The sequence below is a fragment of the Pantherophis guttatus genome, chromosome 1 (assembly GCF_059756535.1).
Source record: "Pantherophis guttatus breed Tessera chromosome 1, ASM5975653v1, whole genome shotgun sequence".
Classification (NCBI taxonomy): Eukaryota; Metazoa; Chordata; class Lepidosauria; order Squamata; family Colubridae; genus Pantherophis; species Pantherophis guttatus.
Window position 1 is genome coordinate 247,157,810 of NC_142063.1, and position 26,269 is coordinate 247,184,078.

The 26,269-nt window shown below is 41.0% G+C and overlaps 1 protein-coding gene across 1 annotated transcript; it reads left to right on the forward strand.

The window, feature by feature from the left end:
* Positions 1-182: 182 nt before the first annotated feature.
* On the forward strand, positions 183-24,223 carry RPF2 (ribosome production factor 2 homolog). The gene is made up of 10 exons (XM_060689097.2): positions 183-283; positions 2,447-2,579; positions 4,077-4,114; positions 6,491-6,530; positions 9,553-9,634; positions 11,003-11,079; positions 19,005-19,104; positions 19,533-19,635; positions 22,725-22,869; positions 23,799-24,223. Exons 1-10 carry the CDS (start codon positions 261-263, stop codon positions 23,973-23,975), a joined length of 918 nt encoding a protein of 305 aa, XP_060545080.1. The 5' UTR covers positions 183-260; the 3' UTR covers positions 23,976-24,223.
* Positions 24,224-26,269: the final 2,046 nt, after the last annotated feature.

A 26,269-nucleotide genomic window follows, 5' to 3' on the forward strand; every position in this document is an offset into this window, starting at 1 on the left:
CAACTCCCAGAATTCCTCAGCCAGCCATGCTGGGCTGGGGAATTCTGGGAGTTGAAGTCCATATGTTTTAAAATTGCCAAGTTTGGAGATCTCTGTTCAAGAACCATCGCTTCTTGGGGGGGGTTCTTCGTTTTCTATCTCTATGTTCAAATCGCGGCGGATGTGATGTCATAACGTGATTTTTTTTTTTTATAACTCTTTCCGGTGCCCTTAGTTTGTCTGGTCCACGTGGGTGAAGCTATCTGTCCTATACCGGGAAGATGGAGCCTTTAGACCGTGTGGTGTAAGTACCGGGTTTTCAGCGCTTGTCCGTTTTGAGTCCTTTTTTTCCTTTGGGGTTATTAAATGAAAAGCATTTCTGGGCTCGTAAGGGTGTGTGGGAGGGGGGGAGAAAGCATTTGTGTACTTAGAAAGTGATATGCGCAGCCTTTTATCAAGTAGATGCGGGGGAGAAAAAAAAAGAAAAAGCTGGTTTTATGCTTGTAGTTAAGCTTGGCATGAGATTTGCTTAATGCATTGTAAGCCGCCCTGAGTCTCCGGAGAAGGGCGGCATATAAATCAAATTAAAAAAAAAAAATTCACGGGGCATCCCGAACTCACGCCGCTTATCTTCGGTTGGTAGAAATCTGCTTGTAGCAAGCCTAAATATATCGGTCTAAAACGACCAGCCAGCAATCACAAGTCTGCACTACTATTAATCTTCTCATCGTTCCCACCACCCGTCTCCTTCCACTTATGACTGCATGACTGTAATTTTGTTGCTTGTATCCTTACGATTTATATCGATATTGTTTCCTGATTGCTAATTTGTGCACTATGACTATCATTAAGTGTTGTACCTTATGATTCTTGACGAATGTATCTTTTCTTTCATGTACACTGAGATGCCCCAAGACAAATTCCTTGTGTGTCCAATCACACTTGGCAAATAAAAATTATATTCTATTCTTTTCCCCGACCTGCTGTGGCTCTACAATTCTGTCCGTGTTCACTAATAATAGGCTCTGCGGGAAAATCACTAAATATCTTGAAACGGGTAAAAAAAATCATTGCACTATATAATAAGAGGAAACAGTGAATTTCTTGGTGGGATGCAGCTAAACTGCCATTTGTTTTTTTTATTAAAGGAATGTTTCTTAATTTTAAGACTTTCGTGTTAAGGTGTTGTGTGTTTTCTCTTGAGAGGTTGCAGTTACATTTCAAATGAAGTGAAACGAATGAATGTTTATTTGGTAGGTACTAATACCAGTGGTACACTTATGTATGCCTCTCCATGTTTTGGATTATGTGCCAATTGCACAGCAGACAGATATGAAATACAGTAGTTACAATCTGACAAGTTGTTTGTTTCCTGCTTTGTTTCAAACCCTCCAGTTCTGTGATGTTTTGGTTCCGTGCTGGTATTTGGATGATTGCAAATTTGGGTTCTAGTTTATTCACTGGTATATCAAATAAAGTTAGTAATATTCTTGGAGAGAGTGGTGGTAGTTCTGATGGAGAATTATTTTTTCAACTCTCAAAAGAGGAATCCTGAAGCGGTTGATTCTAGGTGTGCTGGTTTACTGAGTGAAATGGGGTGAGGAATGAAGAGATGATATGGGTGTGTAGTACCTATGGCAAGAGGTCATGCTACAACAAACCAAGATAAGATATGTTGTTTTTCATCTTTACAGTGTGATTATGGAGTATCTTAGTTGGAGAGAAGAAAAACATTGGTCAGTTAGAAAGGAGAGATTCGAGGAATTATATTGCAACTTAGTTTTAATTTTTCAAACATTTAGATTGTCTGTTCCAGAGATATAAACAATGTATGTTGCTTTAAAATAGAAAACAATTAAATTATTGGTAGGCATGGAAAGAATGTGAATAAGCCTTCCATTCTTTTCTTTCTTTCACTATGCAGAAATAAAATTTTAGGCCATGGAGGAGGAATAAAAATATTCAACTTTATTTTGCCCAATTCTTGAGAATGAATTGGAGATTGTAATTTCAAGTAATTCTGCCCAATTGGTACATAGTCACATAGCCAATAACCCAAAGTTGGGTTTTACCCATTTAATGCATACTGTACAAACAGCTTATAAAAATGTAAATAAAAACCTAAACATCCAGACAGAATCAAAAACCCAGCCTTGGCAACCTGGTATGAATCAGGCTAATCTTTTAGACTTCTGGATGCCTCACTTCAGTGGGTCATGCTGAGATGCAAGTAGTCTTTCTCAGATGCATTAGATAACATTTTTCCTTTTCATTCATAGATTCAGTTTGCATCAATAATGTTCTGCTGCTGGTTATATCATGTCTGTATTTTTTATAACTTGTCATGTTACAATTTTATGATGGGCAGCATTTAGAAGTGCTAAATAAAATAATAGCATTGTAGATCTTGATTAAATATTTTGTGAAACTTCATTTATTATTTGTTCATTTGTTTTTTTCATGGCAGAAAGCCTAAAACAAAGAGAGCCAAAAGATTTCTTGAAAAAAGAGAGCCTAAACTGACAGAAAACACCAAAAATGCAATGCTCATAAAAGGAGGAAATGCAAGTTTAACAGTTGCAGAAGTACTCAAAAATATTGTAAGTATGTTTAGAAATTTCTGCAAAAGTAATGGTACTTCTTTGGGTATTGGATCCAGAAAATATACAATGTAAATCAGTGGTTCTTAACCTTTTTTTCACCACTAACTCCCTTTAAATATATTTTGTGGCCCCAGATCCCCAAATCTTAACTCAAGATTTAAATCGTTAACATTTCTTCAAGCCTTCACGGACTCCCTGCGACAACATCGCTTCCCCCCAGGAGTCCACAGACCACAGGTTGAGAAACACTACTGTTCTCAATAATAGTAATAGCATTATTACCAATTATCACCAGAATCTGGAACACAATGAAGTAGGAATTCAGTCATTTAAATCTCAGCATTTGATTTTTAGTTGTTTCTGCTCCAGTTTTTTGTCTTATTTTCCTTGTAAAACAATAAGAGAAGAAATATGTTCTCTAGAAGTCTATTTTTTTATGGAATTTGTGGGAATGGTAACTTTTGTTAGCGATACTGGAATTGTGTTGACTAGAAGTCCAAATCTAGAGTGCATGGAGCCTTACACGTGTTATAGAGGAGACCTACACTTTTTTAGTGTTGTCTCTTCATTTTCCCTACTCTGCCTTCCTCAACATATCTGTATTCACTTAACTTATTTCGATTTCCATCTTGAGGGCTCAAGGACACTTATCTTTAAGGGTTCCCATTATAAGCAGATCGTAGTGTTAGAGCTGGAGGAAGAAAAGTAGGTTTAACAAAAGGAAAGGAAAAGGAAAATAGTTTTAAAAACTTCCAGAGGAGGATACCTTCCATGAAGCTGAGAGGTCATTTTTTCACTCTGTCATAGGGGTGGCATTCACTTACCTTCCCTACGGTTCGCAAATGTGTGTGTGTGTGTGTGTGTGTGTGTGTGTGTGTGTGTGTGCGTGCTCGGCTCGCAAATGCTGTCTTCCCGCATGTGCAAGGCTTCCACGCATGCGCAGAACCTCGAAAACATGAAAAAAATGTGATGTCATGATGTCCACGCAGGTGGGTGGGGCATCCCACAGTCGCCCCTACTGGTTTGTCCAATCTGAATCCACCACTGCTCTGTCAGAAGAACTCCCCAATTTGGCAAGGGTGGGGTGAAAGTGACTTCCAATAGCAAAATGTCATCTGTTTTAATAAAATCCTCAGGATATGAGAAGAGGACAACAGCGAAGGATACTAGATGTTAACATAATGTTGCTGTTCCATCACCATTGTGGGAGAATGTAATTGATCTGATTCAGATGAAACCTTTGTAGTGAGATGACAGTATTTGTGCCTCAGTGTTGCTATCGGAGCCAGCAAGTGATTAGCAGAGTTATTTGGTAGACCCATTACTGGAAAACTGTTAGTGTGCTTAAAGCCCGGTGAAGTCCTTCAGGCACTCATTAATCTAGGCTTTATTTGTTCTAAATTGATGTAAACAAATATATTACCATTTGAAGATTTGCATTGTTAACTGCATTGTTAAATGTGACTTCTAAATTAAAGTGTTCTTTTCTTATAGTATGCCCTGAAAAAGCCCTTCGCTGTCTTATATAAAAGGTAAGTGATATATTGCTGGTGTATTTTTCTCTGGTATTCAGATGTGATACAGATCTATATGGCAATTTGGTATATGTGTGTATACACCATATTTTCCCCAAAATAAGATCTAACCGGAAGATAAGCCCTAATGCGTTTTTGGGAGGAAAAATTAATATAAGACCCGGTCTTATTTTCGGGGAAACACGGGTATATTGTATATATATGAATGACGTATACATTCACACATTATAATAGGATTGTTCAAAGCAGTTGGAAGAGGTGTTTTAAGATCATTAAAACAGCAATGTCTCTTACTTTCTTCCAAATGAAGGAAATCTGCATGCAGAAACAGCCAGGAACACTTTCTAAAGCTTCAGAGAAGGGCCAGCTACTTTAACAATTTAAAAAGAAGTATAAAATATGCTTTTGAATTCTTTGCATAATTTAACTTAGATGTATGCACACACACAGATACATGCAAATTCACATACCTAATTATACATACATGCACCCTAGTTTGTCAACTAGTACAACCTATGAAAAGTAGGTTCTAGGTTCCAAAACCTCTCCCTAAAACTGGGTTCAGTTTATCTGGAGATGGGTTTATCTGCGAGTATATGCAATATGGTATTCATATAGTACAGAAATTCAACACTTGAATTTCTAATCAAAATACCATGAAAAATGTACCACCACAGATAAACCAAATATACATAAGAAAATGTTAAGGATTAGCTTATCCACAAGAGCAGGGGTGAAATGTAAAATTTGTTACTACCGGTTCTGTGGGCATGGCTTGGTGGGGGGGATGTAATGTGACTGGGTGGGCATGGCCAACTTTTTTTTTTTTTAAACTTTTCAGAGCATTTTTTCTAATGTTTTGAAAAGCTTCTGCCGATCAAGCAACTCAGCTGGGATCGTCAGAGACTTTTCAAAGCATTTTTTTTAACCACCTCTTCGGCCAAGAGGTTGCAGAAAAAAATGCTTTGAAAAGCCTCTGACGATCCCAGATGAGCCGCGCGATCATCAGAGGCTTTTTTTTTTACTTTTAAAAGCATTTTTTCGTCGGAAGAGGTTGTAGAAAAAATGTTTTTAAAAGTAAAAAAAAAAAAAAAGCCTCTGATGATCGTGCGGCTCAGCTGGGCACGGTGGGGGGCAGGGATTTTTGCTACTGGTTCTCCGAACCACTCGCCGCCATCGCTACTGGATCAGGCAATCCGGTCCGAACCGGGAGCATTTCACCCCTGCACAAGAGGCATACTTTTCATGGTATTTTGGTTTAACATTTGAGTGTCAGCTTATCGGCAGATGGGCTTATCTGCAAATATATGTGGTAGTTGAGGGAGGTTTATGTTTAATGCAAAAAAAATCTATAAAACACTGCGCAATAGAAAGTGTATATAACCAGGCAAATCATTTGATGTGTAACAGCCTTATCTAATCTAATGCTTTTTAGATACATGCAGAATTTGTATTGGCTCTGCTGACTGAAAAGATTGGGATCTAATCCACCTGGAGTGTATGTGCCTGGGCCTTCTGCCACAACACAAATACATTTCCAAAGAATTGTATAGTAGTGAGTAATAGCTCAGGGTTGGAAGCAGAAGTAGAAAGAGAACCCCCCATATTTGGAAGAGGTATATCAGAAGCTGGATACAGTGCCCAAGAATATTTAATTAGTTGCTGTATGAACTGATAATGACCAGCATCAAAAACAAATGGCATCACAGTTCTTAGGTAAGAAAAACAGCAGCATTTTACTTTAAATCAGTTTGCACATCATGCTAAACCATGCTGTGTTCAGACAGCACCCATTGGCTTCTTCTAATGACTGCTATCTACTAACTACAAAGCTATAGCAGTGATGGCTAACCTTTTTGCCGTCGCATGCCAAAAGTGGGGGGAGCGTGCGGGGGTCGCGCACGTGTGTGCCCACACCCATAAATCAATGTGCCCCGCCCCCCTGCGCTCCCCCCCCCCCAGCTTTTGGCACGTGATGGCACAGTGGATCAGGTAGGCCCATTTTTCACCCTCCCCAGGCTCCAGAGGCTTTCTAGGAGCCTGGGGAAGGCAAAAACAGCCTTCCCCACTCCCTGGAGGCCCTCCAGAGGATGGAAACAGCGTGTTTCCCAACTTCCGTTGGGCCCTGAAAAGCAGTTGGTTGGCGTGCGCATGCATACTGGAGTTGAGCTAGGACATTGCTCGTGTGCCCACAGATATGGCTCTGCGTGCCACCTGTGGCGTGCGTGCCACAGGTTTGCCATCATGGCTATAGGAGGAGGCATCCATGATTTGCTTAGCATATAATATGAACCAAGCAGGTTTTTTTGGTGGGTACTAGTTTGCGGGTAGGTTAAAGCAGGTATTTACAAGTTTTTTAAAAATCTGTTTCAGAAAGAATATTACAAGGCCCTTTGAAGACCAGTCCTCTCTGGTGAGTATTAGGTTTAGGCTTATGTATGTGAGATAGAAAAATAGATCCAAATACTTTCTGGAATGGTGAAATCTAATTTGGTTATACAACATCCAGTCTATATTGGCTATCCCCCACATTGTGCTAAATTAGCTCTCTCTTGTCTGATGTCACTAAGAGGGTTTGGACTACAACTCTTCCTTTCTAGAAGAAATGATTGAAAATGAATTCAAAGCATCTCGAGAGAGGAACTGTTGAAGGATGTTAGTTACAATGCTGGAAACAAATAGCTGTTGAAACAGAACTATATGTGCCATTGCCCATTGCATATCTTCTGCTACAGCCATGATGAGGAGTTTGAACATTTTGGTGTTTTTTTTTAAAGCTATGATTAACTTGTCATCTGAATCCAAAGCAGTTCTAAATACTAACTGTAACTTGTTTCAAACATGCCAGGATTAATCACAATCTGAATGACATAAATGTTGAGTGAATTAAGTTACTCTTTATCTACATTCTACTAAAACTCTCGTTCCCATAACTTTTAACTGGGCAAAATCATAACACAGACAATTTGTCTAAAATCTGGGACCCGTTACTCCCATGGAATTTGTAAAAGTTATAAAATTGAAAAATTTTATAAAACCTGACATAAAAATTATCACTTAACAGTTTATAACATAATAAAATGTTGTAAAACATTTCCTGTGGTCAACTCCTGATGTTCATGCTACACGGTTCAACATGGACTATTTTCAAAGCAGATTTATCTGAATATCTCCCAGAATGTTGAAGTCCAGTGAAGGCAATACATTAGAAGCCCTTCCATTGTTTTTCTTTCATGTGTCTTTCTCTATTCAGTCCTGTGGGAAGCTGGTGAAGATTTGGAGAAATCTGATGAGGAAATGCCTCTGGAATGAGATGACCCGTTGGGTCACAGGATATCTAGCTTAAGCTGAAAGCAATGATTTCTAGATTTCCTAAATTTATGCTCTTTTTCAGTCAAACTGTGATGGTTAGCTTGATAAAGCTTGAATTGGGCCATGGAAACAAATAAAATACCATATTTTTTGGACTATAAGACGCACCGGAGTATAAGACGCACCTTAGTTTTTGGAGAGGAAAATAAGAAAAAAGCTGATTGGCGGGTTGATCAGCCTCCGGAATACCCCCAATCAGCTGTTCCCAGAGGTGAATTTTAGCAACAGGTTCATTGGTTGTGAGCTCTGTGCCTTGCTTTTTTTTCTGCCTCTGTTTCAGAGACTTTTTTTCTGAAGCTTCGTTTCAGAGGCTTTTTTTCTGAAGCTCCATTTCAGAGGCTTTTTTCAGCGGGGCTACATTTAGAGTATACGACGTACCCATATTTTTACCATCTTTTTTGGGGGGAGAAAAGTGCATCTTTTACTCTGAAAAATACGGTAAACGTTGCTGTTACGGTATTTTCTGAGTTCTCTAGCAATACATTTGTTTGCCTCTAGATGGCTCTGTCGCAGAAAAGATAGCTGATCCTTTGCATTTACCAGCATATGATATTGTTATTATATTTTTATCCAGCTTTTTAAAATATTTACATTTCTATTTAGGTCAACTGAAGAGAGCAAGCATGCCCAATATTTCTGCCTCCTATTTTCCCCACAAAAATATTTTCTAAGGCTTAAGAACAGTTTCCAGGCCTTATAGAAACATACTATAGCTTGAGAAAGCAGAATATGTTTTGATTATAAGCTAAAAAATGAGAATATTGTTTTTACATATTTTTTTCCTCTGTGGGTTACATTATGGGTGTGGAACAGTTATTAATAAAAAGGAACAATAATCCTATTGTTTTGGTTTATAACTTACCCCGAGGTCAGTGTATTCTCTTGTAAAGACGTTGAGAGAAGTTTGTTCTCAGTGTGAAGCTGTCATTATGTTAACCCAGAAAAAACTGGAATGTGAAAGAGTTCTGTCAGATTTTGGGAGGAAACGCAATATTGGGTGTTTTATAAATAGTACATTGTGATAACAATTTATATGCAATTAATCTTTCTGAATTTCTGAAAAAGGATAATTGCAAAATCTTTGCTGATTTTGATCCAGAGTACTTCATAGATAACTGATAAAAGAGAATATTTATAGCTCAGAGTGCTCTCTGAGCTCAGTTATTTTCTTGCAGACATTTCATTACTATACTAGGTAACATTATCAGTGCATTTTACATCCACTGTTCATTTAGTAATTGATTAGCAACCATTTGCAAATATAACTATAATAAACAGTAGTTTAAAAAAAACATTTTCCAACCAATGCATGCCTTTATGATGCTACACAACAGGAGTCTTCAGTGTGAAACTGATTTAAGGTCTGGTCAGTTTAGGCCAGGGGTGTCAAACACACAGTCCGTGGGCTGCATCCGGCCTACAATAAGCCACAGAATTGGCCCTCAGGCCATCCTGGAGACAGTGAGGGACCGGCCCCTGCTGCCCTGGGACCGGCTGCGCCCACCCAGTTGGCTACAATGACCAGACCATGCCCATCCTGGCCCCCCAAGGGCAAACAAAATCCCGATGCAGCCAGCAATGGGATCGAGTTTGACACCCCTGGTTTAGGCAGCAGATCATTCTTATCGACTAAAGTCACAGTGCTGAACTTGTTAATTTGATGTTAGGGAAAAGCATCTCTGGAAAAGATAACTTGTTTAGGCAATCTCTCCACCTGCAACGGGGCAAAAAACAGGAGAAACAGATCAGGCACAGAATACTGTATGAGAACTTTATCTGAATGAGACAGTGGCAGCTGGTGTTCTTTGCCATGTCTCTGTCCCGTGTTTGTTTAGCAACCATGTCATTTAATGACCAAGTTGTCAGATCAGAATGTGATTGCTAAACAAGAAGAAAGTGGAAACGAAATTGGGAATTGTAAGCCAATGGAATCTTCTCTTTTGGCAAGATTTACAGTGGTGTAATAGCTACTCAGTCTTCTCAAATTATGCCTTGAAAGCTGGTTTTGCATTGTGTTCTGCAAAGCATTTCAATATATTTAAACCTCCGTGTTCTGTTGTTAGGAATTTTTTTCCAAGAAGTCTGATTGTTCTTTGTTCCTGTTTGGATCTCATAGCAAGAAGAGGCCTAATAATCTGACCATAGGTAACGTGTCTGGGTTTTATTTATATAATTATTGTATATTAGAGAAAGTAGATCAAGAGCCTCTTGGTGTGTGAAAACAAGTCTGTTCTTGTCTTGAGCCAAATAGATGAAATTTAAAGAAAAGGGTCAGTGGGGGAATTGTGGTCAAGGCCAGTTGATATAAGCTCATCTCTTTCAGGGTTAGAATCCGTGCAGATAGGCTTTGATACTTCTGCTTAGCTAACTGTCTGGAATCAAAGTTTCTCTATCATGTAACAATAAGCCATAATGTTATTTTTTTGATTAGTTCAATGCAGACTAGGCCAGTATGGTTTGCTCATAGTGTAACTAACTCACTACTTTTCTTTTCTTTTCTTTTCTTTTCTTTTCTTTACTTTACTTTACTTTACTTTACTTTACTTTACTTTACTTTACTTTACTTTACTTTACTTTACTTTACTTTACTTTACTTTACTTTACTTTACTTTCATTGCACAACAAAATTAAATGCCATCTTCAGTATACATTATAGTTATAAAAATAAAACACAAACACAGATCCTTCACATTCTATACACTTGAATTGAAAACCAATATTGCATTAATATTACACTGTACAGTAGAATCCCTGGTGCCCTGGGATGGAAGCTGTTTTTCAGCCTATTAGTCCTTGTTTTTATTATCCTGTACTGTCTGCCACATGGTAAAAGTTCAAAAAAAGGGTTCTCAGGATGAGAGGGATCTAAGAATGTTTTGAACTTTCTTAAGGCAGTGGGAGCTATAAAGCTCTTCCAAAGAGGGGAGAGGGCAACCAGTGATCCTCTGGGCAATGACGTTAACCCTCTGGAGTGCTGTCCTATCTGCCACTGCAATTGACAAACCATACACAGATGCAGTAAGTTAAAATATTCTCTATGGTGCAGCGGTAGAAGGTCACCAGCAGTTTTTCAGTCAGTTGTTGTTTCCTGAGAAGTCTCAGGTAGTATAATCTCTGCTGGGCCCTTTTGACCAGTGCTGCAATGTGAGTGCCCCAGGTCAGGTCCTCTTTTATGATAACACCCAGAAACTTAACACTGGCCATTTGCTCCATTCGGTCTCCATTGATAAGCAAGGGCTGATTGTCAAGTGAGCTTGAGGAAAAGAGGATGTTAGTCTTGTTAGTCTTGTTAGTCTTGTCAGGTCTTCTAATACTTTCTAATTTTTTTAAGGAAAAACATATGAGCACTGTGTTTTCACAGATATCATAATGATGCATGAAGAATTGTATTTATTAGAAACTTAACTATATGTATAAGCCATGTACCATAAAAAGGGGATTCATTTCTAAAATGGAAATATATTTGCATTGTCAAAAGACACATTTTAATGATCTTTCACTCTCTTTTGATAGGTCGAATGTATGACTATCATATTCTGGATATGATTGAACTGGGCATTGAGAAGTTTGTTGCCCTCAAAGATATTAAGGTAACATTCTGAAATATCACCAGTTCCTTACTGACTTAATTTGTTGGAGGTGTATCTCTTTTCTCTCTGATTACTGCTTCTAAATTGCTGTTTGATCAGTCTTTTAGTGTATTAATAAAGGAGAATATTTGTAGCTCAGGATTGACATAAGGGGTCCTTGGTGTTCTCTGAGCTTGCTTGTTTTCTTGCAGACGTTCCTTGCTAGCACTGATGATGTTACCTAATTTGGGTAATGAAACATCTGCAAGAAAACAAGCAAACTCAGCACCAAGGACCACTTTTAATGTATTTTGATCATATTTATTTGTGCCCTTGAGTCAGCATTGATAACTGAATTAGTCTTTCTTGACAATTTAATTTAATTTTGCAGTAAACACTTTTTTGTACTAACACTTTTAAACTGATACAAACAGAAAAATCGGGGATACTACTTGAAACTCAATGTGACTATAATGTGTGAAAGTATATCTTTATCCAGGAAGCTTTTCCCGTGGTTTGTTCTCACTGGAATCTGCTTTTTGAACTTGGGCGATGGGATTATCAATGAAGAAGCTGTATTTTGCTATAGTCCAGGGGTCTTGAAATTAGGTAGTCAAGTCTAGCCAGCTGTGATGGGTTACTGCTTTTGATTGACACCATCAGCTGCTCTACTTGTTCCAAGAATTCCTGGATATTTAAGCTGTTACTTTTGGCTGATGTTCCCAGGGCAGTGTTTACCAGTGGTGCTGTCATCTGATTTAAATAAAAACTTAGAAGATCAAATTGGTTTCAGCAGTTTAAGACAGCCTATATTGAAACTTATTTTTTAACCATATGAAACTATAGGAGCACCTGCTTTGTTTTTAGACAGTAAATGTACATATCACAGTGCAGTGTCTTAGAAGAAACACTCTTCTAATACCGTGCCTGTCATTTCAGTTTTTATGAGCACATTAAAGAATAGTTAACTTTTAAAATGCCTACCATATTTTTTGGAGTATAAGATGCTCCAGAGTATAAGACGCACCTTCATTTTGGGGGGAGGAAAATAAGGGGGAAAAAATTCTGCTTGAGAGGCTCTCAGTTTGAGAGGCTGTGTTTGCAGCCTCCAAAAACTCCATTTGCAAAAGAGCTTCTCTTTGCCAAGTCAGCCTCTCAAACAGACCTTTTGGAGGCTGTTTGAGAGGCTCTCTGTTTGGGAGGCTGCATTTGCAGCCTCCAAAAGGGTGAGGACCGGTGGGTGGGCGGAGCTACATTCTGTGTATAAGATGCACCCTAATTCACGCTCTTTTGGGGGGGAAGTGCGTCTTATACTCCGAAAAATATGGTAATTTGTTGGATTACTTGTTTAATTGCCTTTCTCCATTGAGAGTGGAGACAGCAGCCAGCGCGGGTAGTGCCCATCCAATCAGCTTGAAGGACTGAGCCTGCCAATTATTCTTAGTCCCGCCCTTGTTGCCGGGCAGCCCAGTTTTTGGCTCAGTCCTTCAGCGCTGGCTGGTGTGTGGGACTGCTCTCTGACTAAAATTCTCCCTTTTATCCCTTTTGTGCTGGTTTTTCTGAATTTTTTGACTTGGACTGTTTGACTGTGATCTGGCTCTCGATTTGGACATTGGTTGATTATTCCTGCTGACTTGGACCGGTTTGGCATCGAGTTTGTGAGTTACCCAACCCTTCCCTTTACTTCGATTTCCCCTGACTTGTTCAGGGGTGTGGGGATTCCCTGCCCTCGTTCCTCACAAGGAGGGTTTAGGATCGTTGATCTTCGAGGGACATTCTACCGTTGCGCTCTCCTCGCCCTCTGCATTTAACCACTTTCGCTTCTATTTACTGTCGGCGGTTGCGGCGGGCGCTTTATAGCGGCGCCGGCCATTTTGGACTGCAAGTTTTTCCCGCCGTTTGAGAGAGCGCGAGTCTTTGCAGCCGGCGGTTCCTCATTAACAATTCTTGCCGGCTGAGGTCCTTTCGCCCCGGAACGCCTCCCTTACAACCGCTTGCCACAGGCTAATTATATTTAGATGAGAAGCGTGGCGGGCTGAGTGGCTATTCTGTGGAGCCTTGCGCCCCCTCCTCTACGTGGCTGTGCCGGTTGCTGCTGCTCCAATATTGACCCGCAGGCTCTCTCCTTATTAAGCAAGGTTGTTGCCTGAGTAGCTGAGGAGCTTCGCGCCCCCTCTTTCTGTGTGGCAGTGGTCCGGATCCGTGGGCGTTTTAAAATTGTGCCCTGTGGAGCTTCGCGCCCCCCCCTTACTCTATTACAGCAATTGTGGGCCTCTGCGCTTCCATCGTTAATTGTTAGTGGAGCTTCGCACCCCCCCCCCTTTGCCTTAATTGCCTGCTACGGCCACAGGACTGTGGTCTTAATTACCTGATTGATTAGCTGATTGATTGCCCTCCTTCACCAACGTTTCAAATTTGCTTCGGGCCTTCCCCACCACACCTTACAATTTGTGGAGTTCTTACGCTCCCAATTTCATCTGTCTGACATTTGATTGGTTAAAATTAATTGATAATTTATTCAACGCTGCCTCCTGCGGAGTTCCTCTCGCTCCCTTCTATTTACTCACAATCTAATTACTGAGGCACAGTCTGGTGCGTGGGGTTTTTACATTCAGTCTTATTGTCTGTCATGCCTAAGGCCCTTTCTAAGTCTAAGCACGGCCGGAAGGCCAGTGCAGGCGAAATTGGCCAATCAGACTCCACGTCTGTTACCCAGCAATCTGCCATGGAAGATTCCAGGTCTCATTCCAAAACTTCTCAACGCTCACGTTCTCACCACAAGTCTTCCACGGGTGGCTTGTCATCTTCTTCTAAAGTAGAAAAACGTAGAGACAAAGTTTTGACCAGACTATGTGACAAGGCATCCGCTCAGTTGCCTCCTTCCTCTCCTCAACAACCTGCTCCTTCTAATCCACCTCCAGTCACTGTGTCCCATTCACCTACTCCTGACCAGCTGTCTCTGCAAGATTGCCCAGTGACTATTTCCGAAGAAAATTTGTGGGGTTCTGGATCAGTTTCTCAGCAACCGGTCCCCGATCCAGCAACATCACAGGCGGCTCATTCCTCTGAATCTGTGCCTGCCCGCTCTTTGGATCCGTTCGTTCCTCCAGATCAGCTACAGCAGATGATTGAGGCGGCGGTTCAAAGATCCTTGGCCGCCCGTTCGGGCCTTTCCAGTCGACATGGATCGGTTAGAGAGCCTTCACCCTTTTCAGCGGACCACAGTGACGAAGGCTGTTCACATTCAGTTCGCTCCGCTTCTCCTACTTCTTCTCACTACAGTCATCCTTCAGCCTTGATTGACGACGGAGATCCTGATTCTGACCTGTCAGAGGATGAGAACCTTCCCCCGGATCAGCCGACCTTCACGGGTCTCTTCCCTCAAGCCTTGTTCAAATCTTTGCTCTTCAAGGCTGTTAATACGGCCCGTTTATCCTCTCCAAATGCGGATCCGGTACCCCCTTCGTCTTCCTCTGGATCTTTGGACCCGATGTTCGCGGAACCAGCTAGGCCTATAACATCCGTTCCTACTCCTCCTCTCTTTCTGGACGTTGTGAAACGTCAGTGGGAATCTCCAGCATCTGCTCCCCTACCTTCGGCTAATGACAAAAGAAACTTTCAAGTATCCTCGGATTTGGAGGCCCTTCTCCAAATTCCTTCGGTGGATGCCCCTGTTGCAGCTCTTCTCCCTAACTCCAATGTTCCGGGCGAGCCGGATGAAGGTCTCCGTCCTGATGAACGCAGATCTGATCAAGTCCTTCAAAAGGCCTTTCAAAGCTCCTCCTGGGCGATTAAAGCCACCACTACAGCATCCTTCTTTAATCGAACAACGTTGCTTTGGTTGCGTCAGTTACAAGAAAAGCTAGCCCCCGGAGATACTCGTATCAAGCAAGACCTGAATAAAATCGTAGCTGCCGTTCAATTTTCAGCCGACTCAACTCTGAATGCTGCTAGGTTCTCCGCAAAATCTTTGGCTTCGGCAGTCACGGCTCGTCGTTTGTTATATCTCCGTCATTGGCAGGCAGATGCTAGACATAAGTGGCGATTGGCTTCGGTTCCCTTTAAGGGTACGAAGCTTTTCGGGGACGCCTTAGATCCTTTCCTCACAGAAACCAGGGACAAAAAGAAGGTCTTAGCTGCTGTTTTCCGGAGAGGAGCACCCCGTTTCTCACCTTACCCTTCTCGTTCTTACTCCAGAGGTGCGGATGGGGGGTCCTCTTCTTCTTCTCCCTTTCCCACTTTTAGGAGAGATGGGTCTTTCAGCAGGCAGCGGGGGTCTTCCGATAGGTCTTTCAGAGGGCGTCCCTTTAACTTTAAGCGGCCCTTTCGAGGGGGAGGAGGTCGTTTCGTCCGTCGCCGTCGCTGATTGCCCTTTGGATCCTCCCATTGGCGGTAGATTGGGTCTCTTTGCTACTGTCTGGGAAGAATCCACCTCGGACAAGTGGGTCCACGCCACCTTAAGATCCGGCTTGGCCATTGAATTTGTTGCCCCCCCCCTCACACCTTTGTCCGCTGTCCGATTTCTCGTAATCCAGTCAAGAAGTCCCTTATGGATTCATCGGTTCAGCATCTCCTGACCATCAGGGCTATCCAACCTGTGCCTCCCGGTCAAGAGGGTTCGGGATTCTATTCGAGGGTCTTTCTAGTCCCTAAGTCATCGGGGGGGTGGCGGCCCATTCTGGACCTCAAACGTTTAAACAGATACGTTGTGTACCGAAAATTTAAAATGCAATCATTAAAATCAATTCTGGACGGTGTTCGGAGGGGCGATCTCCTCTCCTCCATTGACCTAACCGAGGCCTACCTTCATATCCCTATCCTTCCTTCCCATAGACGGTTTTTAAGGTTTTGTTATGACGGGGCTCACTACCAATATAGGGCTCTCCCATTTGGCCTTTCTTCGGCCCCCCGCACCTTTACGAAGGTGTTGGCTTCCTTGGCGGCTCAACTCCGTATCCGTTCAGTTCGTCTCCTGTGTTACTTAGATGATATTCTTTTGTTGTCCCCTTCTGTACAGCAAGCTGTTTTAGATATTCGTCTGACGGTTGAGACACTGGCGGCTCACGGGTTTTCTGTTAATTTGGAAAAGAGCCATCTCTCTCCCTCCACTAGATTAGTGCATTTGGGTGCCCTGATTGACTCGGTTCAGGGCAAAGTTTTTCTTTCTCCCGACAGACAAGCTAGTCTAAGGCAGTTGGTTTCCCGGGTTGAGGGGAGTCGGGTGGTTTCCCCCTATGTTTTGTCTCAACTCTTAGGTAAGATGATATCTGCGATAGCTATTGTTCCCTGGGCTCAACTGCACGCCAGGGAACTCCAATGGTTTCTCTTACCCTTGCAGAAGGCCGGCAGAGGCACTTCATCGAAGCCGATCCCTCTCCCTCCTGCGGTACGAAGATCCCTTCGGTGGTGGCGCTCCCCCGCTCTCTCAGCAGGTTGCTTCTTCCTCGAGCCCGCGAGGGTGGTGGTGACGACGGATGCCAGTCTCCTGGGCTGGGGAGCCCATTGCCAAGGTCAACTGGCTCAAGGGACATGGAGTCCCTCGGAAGCTCGACATCCCATCAATTGGCTGGAACTGAAGGCTGTCTTCTTGGCTCTAAAGTCGTTCCGCAGTCTGGTCTCCGGAGCTCATGTCCTCGTCCTTACAGACAATGTCGCCGCAAAGGCTCATTTGAACAAACTGGGGGGCACCAGATCGAAATCTCTTCTAACCCTGGCAGTCGCGTTGGGTATCTGGTCAGAGCGTCACCTGTGTTCCCTTCGGGCGGAACACATTTCCGGGGCTCAGAATGTTCAAGCAGACTGGTTGAGTCGCCGTCAAATAGACAATGCGGAATGGCGTCTCCTTCCGCTCATCTTCCGGGAGCTGTCTCTCCGCTTCGGCCATCCTGTGATCGACCTGTTCGCGACTCACGAGAACTCCCAACTTCCGCTGTTCTTCTCGCGATACCCTCATCCTCGAGCAGCCGGCGTCGACGCTCTTCGAACTCCATGGCCGTCGGGCCTTCTGTACGCATTTCCCCCGACGGCCCTCCTTCCCAGGGTCATACGCAAGATTCTATCCGAGCGAGCGGAAGTGATCCTTGTGGCTCCTCATTGGCCTCGGAGACCCTGGTTTGCGGACCTCGTGTCCCTATCGGTGACCCCATCGTGGCGCATTCCTCTCTCGGACAATATTCTCTCGCAAGGCGCCCTGAAGCACCCAGATCCGGCCTGGCTCAATCTAACCGCTTGGAGGTTGAGCGGTGCACTTTGAGGGAAGTTCAAATTCCAGCAGATGTTGTGCATACCTTACTATCCTCCCGACGGCCTTCTACGGAACGCATTTACTCTGCCACCTGGCGGAGTTTCTACAGCTGGTGTAGTCAGGTTGGTGTCTCGCCTTTCCAACCGTCTATTATACATATTCTGATGTTTTTGCAAAAGGGTCTCTCCCAGGGTCTCTCCCCCAACACTCTCCGCCGACACATTGCAGCTTTATCTTCAGTACTTACCTGCGGCTCCTTGCCACCTCTGGCTCACCACCCTTTGGTCCGGCGTTTTCTCCGGGGAGCAAAGAACTTATGCCCTCCTGTTCTGCATCGCTACCCGACCTGGGATCTCCCTCTGGTCTTACAGTCTCTTACGAGTCCTCCGTACGAGCCACTTCAGACTACCAGTCTCAGACTTCTCACCTGCAAGGTTGCCTTCCTAGTGGCCATCACTTCGGCTCGCCGCATATCCGAGCTCGCCGCTTTGTCCACTCGTTCGGACCTTTGTGTTTTCCACGCAGACCGAGTGGTACTCCGTTTGGACCCGACATTCGTGCCGAAGGTCAACTCTGTTTTTCATCGTGCACAGGAGCTGGTTCTGCCAAATTTCTGCCCCCGGCCTTCTCATCCTCTGGAACGACGTTGGCACTCCCTTGATGTCCGGCGGGCCCTACGAATTTATCTAAAGAGGACAGCCCCTTTCCGTCGTTCGGAGTCGCTTTTGTCTCTTTCTTACCTACATCTCAAGGCAGTAAGGTCTCGTCTTCAACCATTGGTCGTTGGATTCGCCAGACGATTGCCACAGCCTATGATGTTAGATCCCTTCCCCGCCCGTCAGGTTTGACAGCTCACTCCACCCGCAGCGCAGCTACGACGGCGGCTTGGGCGACGCAGGCTTCCTTGCTTGAAATTTGTAGGGCGGCTACGTGGACTTCTCCTAGTCCTTTCATCCGGCACTACAAGCTCGACCAGTTTGCGTCGGCCGAAGCCTCATTTGGTCGCCGGGTTCTGCAAAGGGTTGTTGCCGGAGAGGACAATGCGGTCCAGCGTGATCCCCCCCTGACATCGGGACAGTGAACTTGGGTATGTCCCACGCTGGCTGCTGTCTCCACTCTCAATGGAGAAGGAGCGTTGGTCCTACCTGATACGTTCCTTCTCGTTGAGTGGAGACAGCAGCCAGACCCTCCCCTTTTTTTTCCTCGAGCTGGACCCTGATTGTTTTTTCTGTTCTTTCTGTCCTTTGGTTCCCTTTCTTGTCCCACACACTGAGTCTGTCTTCCAGTCTTCGCCAAAAGCTGGGCTGCCCGGCAACAAGGGCGGGACTAAGAATAATTGGCAGGCTCAGTCCTTCAAGCTGATTGGATGGGCACTACCCGCGCTGGCTGCTGTCTCCACTCAACGAGAAGGAACGTATCAGGTAGGACCAACGCTCCTTTTAAATTTAAATATGTTGTCCACTAAATATTTTGGGTTGTAGTTCCCAGAATTCTCAGTTAGTACAGACAACAGCTTGGAGTGTAGTCCCAACATATCCAAAAAAGGAACATCTGAGCTGCCAGTTAACATTGGCAAGGTCTACCCAGCAAGTCTGTTCCTGTTGTGAGTGATCTGGTGATAGGTCTTCTGGGATACTTTTTCTCCTTCTCTTGGTCCTCTGCCAATCATTTTTTTTCTTTAATCTTTTAATTTTTATAATAGAACAGCAAGTGTCCGGAGGGAACAAAGCCCATGCTGATATTTGCAGGAGATGCTTTTGACATTGATGAGGAACACAGAAGGTTAAAAAGCCTTCTAATTGGTAAGCCATTTGAGTTAACCTGCTAGTGTCATATAGACCTGTTTCTTAAATTTTTTTGCTTTCAGGATCCCTTTCCATTTTTAATAATGATGGAGGACCCCAAAAAAGCTTCTTCTTCTTTTTTTTTGTATGAGTTATATTTATTTATATTTGCCATATGAAAAATTAAGTTTGTTATTGAATCTTGTAAAAATAATATTAAATCCAGTAGATATTAACATAAGATATTTTTCATGGAAAAAAAACTATTTTAAAACTAATAAAAAGAATAATCAGAAGAATTACATTATTAGATATTGGTTTGCCAATATCTTTACTATCTGGCAAATAATTTTGTTTTTGCGAACCCCGAAGAAGGTCTTAAGGGATCCCAGGCATCCTTGGACCACCTTTTAAAAACTAACTCTTGCTCTTTTTTTGCCCTTTAGATTTTTTCAGAGGCCCCGTTGTGCCCAGTATTCGTCTGGCCGGCTTAGAACATGTTCTGCATTTCACAGCAGTGGATGAAAAGATCTATATGAGAAGTTACAAGTAAGTCTGTGTGGTGGTTGGATATGTGCCACAACATGCAGTCATACACTGACTAGGACTAGAGATGTGGTGCATTTGTGTATGATTGGATTAGAGCACTGTTTCTCAACCTTGGTAGCTTGAAGATGGGTGGAGTTCAACTCCCAGAATCTGGGGGATTCTGGGAGTTGAACTCCACCCATCTTCAAGCTTCCAAGGTTGAGAAACACTGGATTAGAGCAATGTAGGAAAGACGTTTTAGGTGGGGAAAAGTCTAATTTCATCCTTTCAGGCTGGCTTCCCATGGTATTATCCCACAGATTATAAAGTATTGCATTGTGTGGTACACCTACTGTCTGTATGAAATGGCCGAAGACCCAATTAAAATGTCACTTAAAATCCTCATCTACTTAAAAGAAACGTAATGTTACGTTACGGTAAATTAATTGTTACAGGTAAATTAATTGTACTTAGAGATTTTATTTTCAAGCTAAACATGTTGATAAAAACTATGGATTCTCAGCACTAGCAAAGTGCGTATACATATGAAACACATATACCGCTCAAGCAAATTCTTTCTCCAAAAATCATGATTTCCTCAGAAAACGCCCACCAAAGTACTCTCCTTTTAAACCAGAAGGTACCCTATTATTTCTACAATATTCCTTGTGGTTCAAACTATCCAGTTGTGATTGGTTTTGTCAGTATTGCTCTCCCACTGTGTTAATATTCATTAACCTTTACTGTGCTAACACAGCTTAATGTCACCTACTTTGCAGTAAAGCCCCACTGTATTCTATTCTTGAAGGTTTATCTAGATTTAATTATCTGTTTTGGATTGTTATAGAATAACTGTTAGCTTTATATTGTTATCTTCAGCAATTCAGGGTCTGGAATAGAGTGATTGTTGAATACTGATATCCCTACTTTGCTGTTCTTTGCATTTCTGTGAAAGCTGAACATAGACACAAGACCTGTTTACAAACTGTTGATCTCAAATTCCATCTGCTTTGCTATGATATCAGTTCAGGTTTATTATGACCCACATACATGTCTTAGTTTCTTAATATGTTTGAAATATTAGGGCCAGTTGTCTTCTGTGAATATAAAACATTACTATAGACGTACTGAGACAAACTTTCAGAATTTTTCATACAACATAGCCATATCTGGAATATCCTGAACTTTGAGAATTCTTTTTGAACCCTGTATAGAATCCAATCATAAAAACTGAGTTTCATGTGACTAATCAACTGTCCAAAGTCTGGGGCGTGAAGTTTTATCATAGTCTCTCTGTCTCTCTCATAAGATAAGAGAAGGAGGTTGGAACATAAGATCAGAGTATATGATCACCAATGTTTATAATCTAATAATATCAGACATTATATTATGCTTGGTTGACTAACCATCTCAGTGGAGAGAATAATGAGAAAAGAACAAATCAGACTTATGTATCAGTCTGAAGATTTTGGAAACTGCTGCCACTCATAGGCTGCACAGTACAGGGAAATTCCAACTGTTTAAAATTTTTAAATGTTTTAATATCACAAATGTCAATCTACTAAGTGTTAATCAGCAGGAATATAGTTCAGATGCAATAAGAACCGGGTTTCTGATAAGATTATAAAAGGAATTTGCTTTACTTTCAAATGATCAAAGACAAAATACAGAGAAGACATTGTTTACCTTTTATGAGCGGGTACATCTCTTTTCAAACTTAGTCATGTCTGATATTTATTAATACAGCTTTGGTAGAATGTGGCAATGATGCATGTTTTTAAACAACTGGTATGTGCAGGGGGACTTGGGACTGATGAACCAAGAAGAATATTAATTAAGAATTAATATTAATTAATTTATGTTAAAGTATATTAATTGCATCTAGCTGCTATTAGGCTACAATTGGTTATTTCTGTGTGTAATTTCAACAAGGATGGAGAAGAAATTACTCAGATATCCTTCAACCAATCCATTTCTCTTATGAGATGATCAGGCTACTATTTTGGAAACTGGATTGCACCAAGTCCTTAGTTTTGAAATTAAATATGGATCAAAAATAAACTGATGAACAACTGGATGTCATACTTCTCTATTGCTGTAATAGTAGATGGGGAGAGTATGTATAAATAAAGGGACAGAACTGAATGATGCCAGTGGTAAAATGGGTGTATGGTGGTGAGGTCAGTATCCAGCTGTCTTCTAGACACAGCAGAATGATGTTGAAGTTTTCTTTTTTCTACCCAGACTTTAGATTTGGAGGCATACAGGCGGAGAAGGAAGAAAGAAAATCTTGCATGGGTTGCAGGGCAAATATAGTCTAGAGATTTGCTTGTCCATCATTGGTTGTAAAGTTGTTTTCCAAATGTAGATACTAAAATCTAATTACCCAGTTAGATGCTTCAACCCAAAACCCAGCAGTTTGTCTTTATCTGATGCTGACCAATTTTTGATCTTCCTTGCCCTCTTCTCCATCATTTCTGCTGTTGCCCCCCCCTTTTTTTTCTTTCTCTATCTTTTTTATCCAAGCTGCATTCTTGCTGTATTTCTGTTATTTTTTCCTGCAATATACACCTTTAGTTTCTTTTCTATAACCTCTTTAATAATATTTTTCGGCACTATTTGATCTCATTAAATTGTTCCCTTTGAAGGTTACTTGTATAGCCAAAAAAGGACATTATAAACTAATGTTTACCTCAAAATACTTTTCTGCAAAATAAGCCAAAGTATGTTATCTATATGGTAAATGAAGCAATATTTTCTATCTCACAAAAGTGTATGCATAGTGTTTCTCCAGAAAGAATCTATGGAGAAAGGGCTGCTAATATTCCTTTGGGAGGCAATATTTATGGCATATTGTGGGGTGCTCCTTTCTGCTTAGTCCCCCAGGATCTTTTACACAGTACTTGATTTTAGTAAATATTTATCCATTGATATTATTTATATAGACCTGATATATTTTTGCAAGTTGGCGTGAGGTATTGATATGAACTGCATAGGACTGATTTGTTCTTCGTGCTGAAGTGTCTGGAAGAAGGAAGATTGCTACAAGGATTCAGAATGTCAGATGAACTAATCAAATAAGGTTTTTTTTCCCTTGTCCTATTTTCAAGGGTGTTATTGAAAAAGTCTGGTTGTAAAATACCAAGGATTGAACTTGAAGATATGGGACCCTCATTAGATTTGGTGATAAGGAGAACACATTTGGCATCAGATGATCTGTATAAGCTGTCACTAAAGCAACCTAAAGCTCTCAAGGTAGGTGGACAAGTCTTTATACATTTAATGCCAGGAAAGTCTGCCCCAAGTGCAGAACTGAAAGTGATACATAACTGAAAATATATATTTTTTTTGTTTGTGGATCAGAGCAACTGAACTACAATTCTTTACAGTTTTATTTACTTAATTAAATCCACTAATATGTGCTACCCTGTTTTTCTTAATGTACTTTAAGGATTACAAATGTCCTTTGAATCTACTTCGGGAATGATTGCTGCTTGGCTTATTTGTAGTCACTATTTATTTTATTGAGGTAGGGATATCCTTGTATGTATGCCCTCAAGCCAGTCTTGATTCCAGGCAACTGCCTGGACTAATCCCTGCAGTTTTCTTGGCAAAGTTTTGGAAATAGTTTGCCATTGCTGCCTTCTTAGACTGAAAGAGAATGACTTTGTGCCTAAAGCAGGACTAGAACTCATGGTCTCCCAGTTTCTAGCCTGGTGCCTTAACTACACCAAACTGGCTCTCCATGGATGTGTTTAGGTAATATCATAAAGAGCTAACATGATATGACAGAGTTAGTCTAGTTTTGTAATCCTTAAGTCATTATTTTTGGAGTTTTTGCAAATTAAACCAGTTTTCTCTAACTTGAGCGCCTTCCTCATATGACATATGTGGATCAATCTACAGGGCTTCTGATGAGAATTCTGGGAGAGATCAGCATATTGGAAGGCAATAGAGTTAGGGAGCGTTAGAATTGAATTTGGTCCACAAATGAGACATCAATACAATTTTCCAGATGTCATGGCTTTGTTTTTCCTAATTAATTTAAATTAGATGAAATAATGAATTAACTAATTAGATTTAAGTTGTAATGGAAGGACATTTTCCAGTCATTGGATAAGGATTGCATTTTGAAGAAATGTCATTCAAGATCAAAAACAATGGGCATTTTCTTGTATTTCTAGCCGAAGAAAAAGAAGAATGTCTCTCATGATGTCTTTGGGACAAAATATGGGCGGATTCACATGCAGAAACAGGACCTGGATAAACTGCAGACTAGAAAAATGAAAGGCTTAAAGAAAAGACCATCTGAAAAGAAAACTGAAGATGGAGAAGATCCAAAGAAACTAAAGTTGGAATGAGAAGTTTAGACTGGAAGGAGCATTTGAATTTGGCTCCTATCAGTGAAATGCTATATAAACTTAAACCTTACCATGTAAATTTTACTATTTTTCCTTTTTCTGAAGATGTTTTTAAACAGTGGAGGATCTTAATTTTTTTCTAGTCAAGTTTACCTGATCTTTGATATAAATATGTCTGGCCATTATAGGTGCTTGACCTTGCCATAATCTTTTCCCAATCTTTATCATAAATTATTTAGAATATAAAATACAGCATTTGTTTGTTTTTTCAGGGGGTTGGAGCGGATTTGCTCAAATATATTTGAGCAAATATATTTGATTTGCTCAAATTATATAGAGCCAAAGGCTTGTCTAGAAATGAAGAACAATTTCCAGAATGTTTTGGGCTTATATCCTTTCAATTTGTTGTTGGTTGACTGCTCTGAGTTAAGTCTGTACTCTTATTTATCATCATTGCTGTTTGCCAATCTGGGTTGTTGTATCTCCATATATGTCTGGATTTCAAGGGCCAGAATTCTGAGCAATAGCTATGCTGGCTGGAAATTCTAAGAGTCAATACAGAGTTTTGGGGAAACTGGTTTACATAATATATTTGTTTTGCCATTGATAAAATCCAGAGTCCCACATTTATATCAAGAACTCATTTCTTTTGACTAAGAATAACATGAAAAGGAAGCACATTAGAAGCAAGATTTTTCAAGAACTTTAAAATGTGAATGTACATAGAACTATAAGGTTAGGAACAGCAGGTGACTTCTCCCCCTCTAGCTTAATATTTTTGGATTATAGTATGTATTCTTGCTTTAGGGAAAAGCAACAAAAACTGCAGGCGTTGCAAAAACAAAGTAAACAATGTACATGCCTATAAACAAACTTACCCATCATGCTATGACATACCTAAGTCCAATTAATGTACAGCTAGAAAACAAAACAAAAAAAATTCTTGGTTGATAAGATTTATTTGAGCAGAGTCCAATTTGTTATCAAGATAGCTTCTCAGCTTCTGTATTCATTTCTACATTTCCAACCTACACAATCCAGAGACTCTTCAGCCTACATAGACTATAAAAAAATACCAAGCAAAGCATCTACAGCTTAACAACTATAAAGAGCAAAACAATACCATCCAAATAGAAAACCGCAAACAATAAAAATAGAAAATGAAGGTGGCATGACAATATCAAGACAAGGTTCTCCACAACAACTCTGTCCTTAAAAACCTCCAAAATATCAGGAGGGAAGAGGCTGTTCCATAGTGCCAGTCTTGACTCAGAAAAGCAGTGCCTCCCAGACCTCCCCAAAACATAACATCATATATGGCTTTTCTTTCTGTGACCTAATTGGTCATAGGACACAGGATGAAACATTTTTTACTGAAGTCTTCTTTTCAAAGTCTTTTCAGATTTGATGCTGATACTCTCAGAAACTCTTACAAAAACATCTCAATATCCTGTCCGTTTGCAATAGACCTTAACTTCAAATGGCTGGTTTAAAAAGCTTTAAAAAGCTTAAATGGTCCATTAATAATGCCCCATAGTGCTAGTGCTAGTAATTTGGTAGAATTAATTTAGTAGCATACTTGAGATGAAGTGTCTTCATCAAAGTCTGAAACAGCCATGATTCATTTCAGTTTAGAGTTGTTAGAACATCAGACCTCACATGAAGGATGATTCTCACTTAACAAACTAAGGGCCAGGGTTGTTTCTTTTTAATAAAGAAGAATTTATGCTACAATCTAGCATAAGGGCCTGGTGGCTCAGCAGACTAAAAGCATTGTGATTAACACCAGCTGTCTGCAATTACTGTAAGTTCGAATCTCACCAGGCTCAAGGTTGACTCAGCCTTCCATCCTTTCTAAAGTAGGTTAAATGAGGACCCAGTTTGTGGGGGCAATAAGCTGACTTTGTATAAATATACAAAAGTATGAAGGCTATTGCTTAATGCATTGTAAGCCGCCTTGAGTCTCCGGAGAAGGGCGGCATATAAATCAAATTAAAAAAAAAAATCTAAATTGAGCATCCATCTCATACTGGGAGTCGGGTTGGGGTTGTTAACAAAAAAAATGCAAACTAAAAAGCAGCTCCTTTTAGGTACCAACAAGGAACTATAATTGATTGCTTGTTCTTTATTTATAATGTGATATATATGAGTTCATTCATTTGACCCTTATTTGGGCTTCAAGTGGAAAGTTGTTTGTTCAAAATCTTTCCCAAATCTATAATCCATTGTTAAAGATGGCTCTCTTTTTCCTTATTTACCTCTTTGAAAATTATTGTGATTTAATTATTTGGCAT

Excerpts from the sequence above, each read along its gene's own strand:
- RPF2 (XM_060689097.2), top strand. The coding sequence starts at position 261 with ATGGAGCCTTTAGACCGTGTGGT. Across the intron at positions 11,080-19,004 it reads TTGCCCTCAAAGATATTAAG|AACAGCAAGTGTCCGGAGGG; the intron begins GTAACATTCTGA and ends TTTTTATAATAG. Across the intron at positions 22,870-23,798 it reads AGCAACCTAAAGCTCTCAAG|CCGAAGAAAAAGAAGAATGT; the intron begins GTAGGTGGACAA and ends TTGTATTTCTAG.